This window comes from Coregonus clupeaformis, chromosome 17, assembly GCF_020615455.1.
Source record: "Coregonus clupeaformis isolate EN_2021a chromosome 17, ASM2061545v1, whole genome shotgun sequence".
Lineage (NCBI taxonomy): Eukaryota > Metazoa > Chordata > Actinopteri > Salmoniformes > Salmonidae > Coregonus > Coregonus clupeaformis.
The window spans coordinates 14,903,667-14,913,666 of record NC_059208.1 but is presented as its reverse complement, the minus strand read 5'-3'; the positions used below and the strand labels follow the sequence as shown (position 1 = coordinate 14,913,666).

The following is a 10,000-nucleotide window of genomic DNA, read 5'->3' as shown; positions in this document are numbered from 1 at the left end:
TCCTCTCCTTCCTCAATTCTCCTCTCCTTCCTCAACCCTCCTTTCCTCTCCTTCCTCAACCCTCCTTTCCTCTCCTTCCTCAACCCTCCTCTCCTTCCTCAACCCTCCTCTCCTTTCTCTCCTTCCTCAATCCTCCTTCCTCAACCTTCCTCTCCTTCCTCTCCTTCCTCAACCCTCCTCTCCATCCTCTCCTTCCTCAACCCTCCTCTCCTTCCGCTCCTTCCTCTCCCTCCTCTCCTTCCTCAACTCTCCTCTCCTTCCTCAACCCTCCTCTCCTTCCTCAACCCTCCTCTCTTTCCTCAACCCTCCTCTCTTTCCTCAAACCTCCTCTCCTTTCTCCTTCCTCAACTCTCCTCTCCCTCCTCTCCTTCCTCAACCCTCCTCTCCTTCCTCTCCTTCATCTCCCTCCTCTCCTTCCTCAACTCCCCTCTCCTTCCTCTCCTTCCTCAATTCTCCTCTCCTTCCTCTCCTTCCTCAACCCTCCTCTCCTTCCTCTCCTCTCCTTCCTCAACCCTCCTCTCCTTCCTCTCCTTCCTCTCCTCTCCTTCCTCTCCTTCCTCAACCCTCCTCTCCTTCCTCTCCTTCCTCAACCCTCCTCTCCTTCCTCAACTCTCCTCTCCTTCCTCTCCTTCCTCAACCGTCCACTCCTTCCTCAACTCCTCTCCTTCCTCTCCTCAAACCTCCTCTCCTGTGGCCTTTACCTCAGACTAACAACTCTCAAAGTGAACCTGCCATGTGGTTTGGTTACTAACATCTCTCAAAGTGAACCTGCAGTGTGGTTTGGTTTGGTTGTTGGTTAAAACTATGATCAAAACTTGTGTAATACTGCTATGTTCTGTGTAACCCACAAGTCTCCTGAAACGGTTGTGTTGACAGCAGGATGTGATATAGAGGAGGACTGAGGGAGGTCTCTTCTTCTATTGTGATGTAGAGGAGGACTGAGGGAGGTCTCTTCTTCTATTATGTTGTAGAGGAGGACTGAGGGAGGTCTCTTATTCTATTATGATGTAGAGGAGGACTGAGGGAGGTCTCTCTTCTATTGTGATGTAGAGGAGGACTGAGGGAGGTCTCTCTTCTATTGTGATGTAGAGGAGGACTGATGGGAGGTCTCTTCTTCTATTGTGATGTAGAGGAGGACTGAGGGAGGTCTCTCTTCTATTATGATGTAGAGGAGGACTGAGGGAGGTCTCTCTTCTTCTATTGTGATGTAGAGGAGGACTGAGGGAGGTCTCTCTTCTTCTATTGTGATGTAGAGGAGGACTGAGGGAGGTCTCTCTTCTTCTATTGTGATGTAGAGGAGAACTGAGGGAGGTCTCTCTTCTATTATGATGTAGAGGAGGACTGAGGGAGGTCTCTCTTCTATTGTGATGTAGAGGAGGATTGAGGGAGGTCTCTCTTCTATTGTAATGTTGTAGAGGAGGACTGAGAAAGGTCTCTCTTCTATTGTGATGTTGTAGAGGAGGACTGAGGGAGGTCTCTCTTCTTCTATTGTGATGTAGTGGAGGACTGAGAGAGGTGTCTCTGCTATTGTGATGTAGAGGAGGACTGAGGGAGGTCTCTTCTTCTATTATGATGTAGAGGAGGACTGAGGGAGGTCTATCTTCTTTTGTGATGTTGTAGAGGAGGACTGAGGGAGGTCTCTTCTTCTATTATGATGTAGAGGAGGACTGAGGGAGGTCTCTCTTCTATTGTGTTGTAGAGGAGGACTGAGGGAGGTCTCTTCTTCTATTATGATATAGAGGAGGACTTAGGGAAGTCTCTCTACTATTGTGTTTTAGAGGAGGACTGAGGGAGGTCTCTTCTTCTATTGTGATGTTGTAGAGGAGGACTGAGGGAGGTCTCTCTTCTTATATTGTGATGTAGTGGAGGACTGAGAGAGGTGTCTCTGCTATTGTGATGTAGAGGAGGACTGAGGGAGGTGTCTCTGCTATTGTGATGTAGAGGAGGACTGAGGGAGGTCACACTCTCTTCCTAAAGAGATTATCAATGAAACAGATGTGGATAGATAAAGGTTGAATGAGGTGACAGTCTGTTTCTATACTGTGTTCTGATGTAGAGGAGGACTGTGTCAGTGAGTCTGTTTCTATACTGTGTTCTGATGTAGAGGAGGACTGTGTCAGTCTGTTTCTATACTGTGTTCTGATGTAGAGGAGGACTGTGTCAGTGAGTCTGTTTCTATACTGTGTTCTGATGTAGAGGAGGACTGTGTCAGTGAGTCTGTTTCTATACTGTGTTCTGATGTAGAGGAGGACTGTGTCAGTCTGTTTCTATACTGTGTTCTGATGTAGAGGAGGACTGTGTCAGTCTGTTTCTATACTGTGTTCTGATGTAGAGGAGGACTGTGTCAGTCTGTTTCTATACTGTGTTCTGATGTAGAGGAGGACTGTGTCAGTGAGTCTGTTTCTATACTGTGTTCTGATGTAGAGGAGGACTGTGTCAGTCTGTTTCTATACTGTGTTCTGATGTAGAGGAGGACTGTGTCAGTCTGTTTCTATACTGTGTTCTGATGTAGAGGAGGACTGTGTCAGTCTGTTTCTATACTGTGTTCTGATGTAGAGGAGGACTGTGTCAGTCTGTTTCTATACTGTGTTCTGATGTAGAGGAGGACTGTGTCAGTCTGTTTCTATACTGTGTTCTGATGTAGAGGAGGACTGTGTCAGTGAGTCTGTTTCTATACTGTGTTCTGATGTAGAGGAGGACTGTGTAAGTGAGTCTGTACTGTGTTCTGTGTGTCTGTCCTCCTCCCCTCAGGAGGCAGTGTTCTTCAGCTGTGGAGAGAGTCTGAGCAATAAAGGTATGACCTACCTGACCAACTCCCTCTTCGACTATCGCTCCCCAGAGAACAACGGAGTCAGAGCCCAGTTCATCCTGGATGCCACCAACCACAAGGTCAGAACTCACACATGCCTGAATTATAGTACGGAATTATTATCATCATATTATGCATTACTGCCATCTCCTATGTACTGTATCTGGGCTACAATCTTTACATTAAAACTCAACCTGTTAGTAGAAGCTATCCTCATCAACCTTATCAACCTGTTAGTAGAAGCTATCCTCATCAACCTTATCAACCTATTAGTATAAACTATCCTCATAAACCTTATCAACCTGTTAGTAGAAGCTATCCTCATCAACCTCATCAACCTGTTAGTAGAAGCTATCCTAATCAACCTGTTAGTAGAAGCTATCCTCATCAACCTGTTAGTAGAAGCTATCCTCATCAACCTGTTAGTAGAAGCTATCCTAATCAACCTCATCAACCTGTTAGTAGAAGCTATCCTAATCAACCTGTTAGTAGAAGCTATCCTCATCAATCTAATCAACCTGTTAGTAGAAGCTATCCTCATCAACCTAATCAACCTGTTAGTAGAAGCTATCCTAATCAACCTCATCAACCTGTTAGTAGAAGCTATCCTAATCAACCTGTTAGTATAAGCTATCCTCATCAACCTAATCAACCTGTTAGTAGAAGCTATCCTAATCAACCTAATCAACCTGTTAGTAGAAGCTATCCTAATCTACCTAATCAACCTGTTAGTAGAAGCTATCCTAATCAACCTCATCAACCTGTTAGTAGAAGCTATCCTAATCAACCTCATCAACCTGTTAGTAGAAGCTATCCTAATCAACCTGTAAGTAGAGGCTATCCTAATCAACCTCATCAACCTGTTAGTAGAAGCTATCCTCATCAACCTAATCAACCTGTTAGTAGAAGCTATCCTAATCAACCTCATCAACCTGTTAGTAGAAGCTATCCTAATCAATCTGTTAGTAGAAGCTACCCTAATCAACCTCTTCAACCTGTTAGTAGAAGCTACCCTAATCAACCTCATCAACCTGTTAGTAGAAGCTATCCTAATCAACCTGTAAGTAGAGGCTATCCTAATCAACCTGTTAGTAGAGGCTATCCTAATCAACCTGTTGGTAGAAGCTATCCTAATCAACCTGTTAGTAGAGGCTATCCTAATCAACCTGTTGGTAGAAGCTATCCTAATCAACCTGTTAGTAGAGGCTATCCTAATCAACCTGTTAGTAGAAGCTATCCTAATCAACCTGTTAGTAGAAGCTATCCTAATCAACCTGTTAGTAGAAGCTATCCTAATCAACCTGTTAGTAGAAGCTATCCTAATCAACCTGTTAGTAGAAGCAAACCTAATCAACCTCATCAACCTGTTAGTAGAAGCTATCCTAATCAACCTCATCAACCTGTTAGTAGAAGCTATCCTAATCAACCTGTTAGTAGAAGCAAACCTAATCAACCTCATCAACCTGTTAGTAGAAGCTACCCTAATCAACCTCATCAACCTGTTAGTAGAAGCTATCCTAATCAACCTGTTAGTAGAAGCAAACCTAATCAACCTCATCAACCTGTTAGTTGAAGCTATCCTAATCAACCTGTTAGTATAAGCTATCCTAATCAACCTCATCAACCTGTTAGTAGAAGCAATCCTAATCAACCTCATCAACCTGTTAGTAGAAGCTATCCTAATCAACCTGTTAGTAGAAGCTATCCTAATCAACCTCATCAACCTGTTAGTAGAAGCTATCCTAATCAACCTGTTAGTAGAAGCAAACCTAATCAACCTCATCAACCTGTTAGTTGAAGCTATCCTAATCAACCTGTTAGTATAAGCTATCCTAATCAACCTCATCAACCTGTTAGTAGAAGCTATCCTAATCAACCTCATCAACCTGTTAGTAGAAGCTATCCTAATCAACCCGTTAGTGGAAGCTATCCTAATCAACCTCATCAACCTGTTAGTAGAAGCTATCCTAATCAACCTGTTAGTAGAAGCAAACCTAATCAACCTCATCAACCTGTTAGTAGAAGCTATCCTAATCAACCTGTTAGTAGAAGCTATCCTAATCAACCTGTTAGTATAAGCTATCCTAATCAACCTCATCAACCTGTTAGTAGAAGCAATCCTAATCAACCTCATCAACCTGTTAGTAGAAGCTATCCTAATCAACCCGTTAGTGGAAGCTATCCTAATCAACCTCATCAACCTGTTAGTAGAAGCTATCCTAATCAACCTGTTAGTAGAAACTATCCTAATCAACCTAATCAACATGTTAGTAGAAGCTATCCTAACCAACCTCATCAACCTGTTAGTAGAAGATATCCTAATCAACCTGTTAGTAGAAGCTATCCTAATCAACCTCATCAACTTGTTAGTAGAAGCTATCCTAATCAACCTGTTAGTAGAAGCTATCCTCATCAACCTCATCAACCTGTTAGTAGAAGATATCCTAATCAACCTGTTAGTAGAAGCTATCCTAATCAACCTTTTAGTAGAAGCTATCCTAATCAACCTGTTAGTAGAAGCTATCCTAATCAACCTCATCAACCTGTTAGTAGAAGCTATCCTAATCAACCTCATCAACCTGTTAGTAGAAGCTATCCTAATCAACCTGTTAGTAGAAGCTATCCTAATCAACCTCATCAACCTGTTAGTAGAAGCTATCCTAATCAACTTGTTAGTCGAAGCTATCCTAATCAACCTGTTAGTAGAAGCAAACCTAATCAACCTCATCAACCTGTTAGTAGAAGCTATCCTAATCAACCTGTTAGTAGAGGCTATCCTAATCAACCTGTTGGTAGAAGCTATCCTAATCAACCTGTTAGTAGAGGCTATCCTAATCAACCTGTTGGTAGAAGCTATCCTAATCAACCTGTTAGTAGAGGCTATCCTAATCAACCTGTTAGTAGAAGCTATCCTAATCAACCTGTTAGTTGAAGCTATCCTAATCAACCTGTTAGTAGAAGCTATCCTAATCAACCTGTTAGTAGAAGCTATCCTAATCAACCTGTTAGTAGAAGCTATCCTAATCAACCTGTTAGTAGAAGCTATCCTAATCAACCTGTTATTAGAAGCAAACCTAATCAACCTCATCAACCTGTTAGTAGAAGCTATCCTAATCAACCTGTTAGTAGAAGCAAACCTAATCAACCTCATCAACCTGTTAGTAGAAGCTATCCTAATCAACCTGTTAGTATAAGCTATCCTAATCAACCTCATCAACCTGTTAGTAGAAGCAATCCTAATCAACCTCATCAACCTGTTAGTAGAAGCTATCCTAATCAACCCGTTAGTGGAAGCTATCCTAATCAACCTCATCAACCTGTTAGTAGAAGCTATCCTAATCAACCTGTTAGTAGAAACTATCCTAATCAACCTCATCAACCTGTTTGTAGAAGCTATCCTAACCAGCCTCATCAACCTGTTAGTAGAAGCTATCCTAATCAACCTGTTAGTAGAAACTATCCTAATCAACCTGTTAGTAGAAGCAAACCTAATCAACCTCATCAACCTGTTAGTAGAAGCTATCCTAATCAACCTGTTAGTAGAGGCTATCCTAATCAACCTGTTGGTAGAAGCTATCCTAATCAACCTGTTAGTAGAGGCTATCCTAATCAACCTGTTGGTAGAAGCTATCCTAATCAACCTGTTAGTTGAAGCTATCCTAATCAAGCTGTTAGTAGAAGCTATCCTAATCAACCTGTTAGTAGAGGCTATCCTAATCAAGCTGTTAGTAGAGGCTATCCTAATCAAGCTGTTAGTAGAAGCTATCCTAATCAACCTGTTAGTTGAAGCTATCCTAATCAACCTGTTAGTAGAAGCTATCCTAATCAACCTGTTAGTAGAAGCTATCCTAATCAACCTGTTAGTAGAAGCTATCCTAATCAACCTGTTATTAGAAGCTATCCTAATCAACCTGTTATTAGAAGCAAACCTAATCAACCTCATCAACCTGTTAGTAGAAGCTATCCTAATCAACCTGTTAGTAGAAGCAAACCTAATCAACCTCATCAACCTGTTAGTAGAAGCTATCCTAATCAACCTGTTAGTAGAAGCAAACCTAATCAACCTCATCAACCTGTTAGTTGAATCTATCCTAATCAACCTGTTAGTATAAGCTATCCTAATCAACCTCATCAACCTGTTAGTAGAAGCAATCCTAATCAACCTCATCAACCTGTTAGTAGAAGCTATCCTAATCAACCCGTTAGTGGAAGCAATCCTAATCAACCTCATCAACCTGTTAGTAGAAGCTATCCTAATCAACCTCATCAACCTGTTAGTAGAAGCTATCCTAATCAACCTGTTAGTAGAAACTATCCTAATCAACCTCATCAACCTGTTTGTAGAAGCTATCCTAACCAGCCTCATCAACCTGTTAGTAGAAGCTATCCTAATCAACCTGTTAGTAGAAACTATCCTAATCAACCTAATCAACATGTTAGTAGAAGCTATCCTAACCAACCTCATCAACCTGTTAGTAGAAGCTATCCTAATCAACCTGTTAGTAGAAGCTATCCTAATCAACCTCATCAACCTGTTAGTAGAAGCTATCCTAATCAACCTGTTAGTAGAAGCTATCCTAATCAACCTTTTAGTAGAAGCTATCCTAATCAACCTGTTAGTAGAAGCTATCCTAATCAACCTCATCAACCTGTTAGTAGAAGCTATCCTAATCAACCTGTTAGTAGAAGCTATCCTAATCAACCTTATCAACCTGTTAGTAGAAGCTATCCTAATCAACTTGTTAGTCGAAGCAATCCTAATCAACCTCATCAACCTGTTAGTAGAAGCTATCCTAATCAACTTGTTAGTAGAAGCTATCCTAATCAACCTGTTAGTAGAAGCAAACCTAATCAACCTCATCAACCTGTTAGTAGAAGCTATCCTAATCAACCTGTTAGTAGAGGCTATCCTAATCAACCTGTTAGTAGAAGCTATCCTATCAACCTGTTAGTAGAAGCTATCCTAATCAACCTGTTAGTAAAAGCTATCCTAATCAACCTGTTATTAGAAGCTATCCTAATCAACCTGTTAGTAGAAGCTATCCTAATCAACCTGTTAGTTGAAGCTATCCTAATCAACCTGTTAGTAGAAGCTATCTTAATCAACCTGTTAGTAGAAGCTATCCTAATCAACCTCATCAACCTGTTAGTAGAAGCTATCCTAATCAACCTGTTAGTAGAAGCTATCCTAACCAACCTCATCAACCTGTTAGTAGAAGCTATCCTAATCAACCTGTTAGTAGAAGCTATCCTAATCAACCTCATCAACCTGTTAGTAGAAGCTATCCTAATCAACCTGTTAGTAGAAGCTATCCTAATCAACCTCATCAACCTGTTAGTAAAAGCTATCCTAATCAACCTCATCAACCTGTTAGTAGAAGCTATCCTAATCAACCTGTTAGTAGAAGCTATCCTAATCAACCTGTTAGTAGAAGCTATCCTAATCAACCTGTTAGTAGAAGTTATCCTAATCAACCCGTTAGTAGAAGCTATCCTAATCAACCTCATCAACCTGTTAGTAAAGGCTATCCTAATCAACCTCATCAACCTGTTAGTAGAAGCTATCCTAATCAACCTGTTAGTAGAAGCTATCCTAATCAACCTGTTAGTAGAAGCTATCCTAATCAACCTGTTAGTAGAAGCTATCCTAATCAACCTGTTAGTAGAAGCTATCCTAATCAACCCGTTAGTAGAAGCTATCCTAATCAACCTCATCAACCTGTTAGTAGAAGCTATCCTAACCAGCCTCATCAACCTGTTAGTAGAAGCTATCCTAATCAACCTGTTAGTAGAAGCTATCCTAATCAACCTGTTAGTAGAAGCTATCCTAATCAACCTGTTAGTAGAAGCTATCCTAATCAACCTGTTAGTTGAAGCTATCCTAATCAACCTGTTAGTAGAAGCTATCCTAATCAACCTGTTAGTAGAAGCTATCCTAATCAACCTGTTAGTAGAAGCTATCCTAATCAACCTGTTAGTAGAAGCTATCCTAATCAACCTGTTAGTAGAAGCTATCCTAATCAACCTGTTAGTAGAAGCTATCCTAATCAACCTGTTAGTAGAAGCTATCCTAATCAACCTGTTAATAGAAGCTATCCTAATCAACCTGTTAGTAGAAGCTATCCTAATCAACCTGTTAGTAGAAGCTATCCTAATCAACCTGTTAGTAGAAGCTATCCTAATCAACCTGTTAGTAGAAGCTATCCTAATCAACCTGTTAGTAGAAGCTATCCTAATCAACCTGTTAGTAGAAGCTATCCTAATCAACCTGTTAATAGAAGCTATCCTAATCAACCTGTTAGTAGAAGCTATCCTAATCAACCTGTTAGTAGAAGCTATCCTAATCAACCTGTTAGTAGAAGCTATCCTAATCAACCTGTTAGTAGAAGCTATCCTAATCAACCTGTTAGTAGAAGCTATCCTAATCAACCTGTTAGTAGAAGCTATCCTAATCAACCTCATCAACCTGTTAGTAGAAGCTATCCTAATCAACCTGTTAGTAGAAGCTATCCTAATCAACCTGTTAGTAGAAGCTATCCTAATCAACCTGTTAGTAGAAGCTATCCTAATCAACCTGTTAGTAGAAGCTATCCTAATCAACCTGTTAGTAGAAGCTATCCTAATCAACCTGTTAGTAGAAGCTATCCTAATCAACCTGTTAGTAGAAGCTATCCTAATCAACCTGTTAGTAGAAGCTATCCTAATCAACCTGTTAGTAGAAGCTATCCTAATCAACCTGTTAGTAGAAGCTATCCTAATCAACCTGTTAGTAGAAGCTATCCTAATCAACCTGTTAGTAGAAGCTATCCTAATCAACCTGTTAGTAGAAGCTATCCTAATCAACCTGTTAGTAGAAGCTATCCTAATCAACCTGTTAGTAGAAGCAATCCTAATCAATCAGAATGAGGATGAAAGCTTTCCCTTCTGGCAAGTCGGTTAGGACATCTACTTTGTGCATGACACAAGTAATTTTTACAACAATTGTTTACAGACAGATTATTTCACTTATAATTCACTGTATCACAATTCCAGTGGGTCAGAAGTTTCCATACACTAAGTTGACTGCCTTTAAACAGCTTGGAAAATTCCAGAAAATGATGTCATGGCTTTAGAAGCTTCTGATAGGCTAATTGACATCATTTGAGTCCATTTTAGGTGTACATGTGGATGTATTTCAAGGCCTACCTTCAA

At 40.6% G+C, this 10,000-nt stretch overlaps 1 protein-coding gene across 1 annotated transcript in view; it reads left to right on the top strand.

Moving 5' to 3' along the window:
• Nucleotides 1-10,000, top strand: part of LOC121585310 (vacuolar protein sorting-associated protein 13B-like) — a 719,687-nt gene that overhangs the window by 118,209 nt on the left and 591,478 nt on the right. The window contains exon 11 of the mRNA XM_045226113.1: nucleotides 2,752-2,889. Coding sequence (XP_045082048.1) covers nucleotides 2,752-2,889 — 138 coding nt within the window. The remainder of the gene's footprint in view (nucleotides 1-2,751; nucleotides 2,890-10,000) is intronic.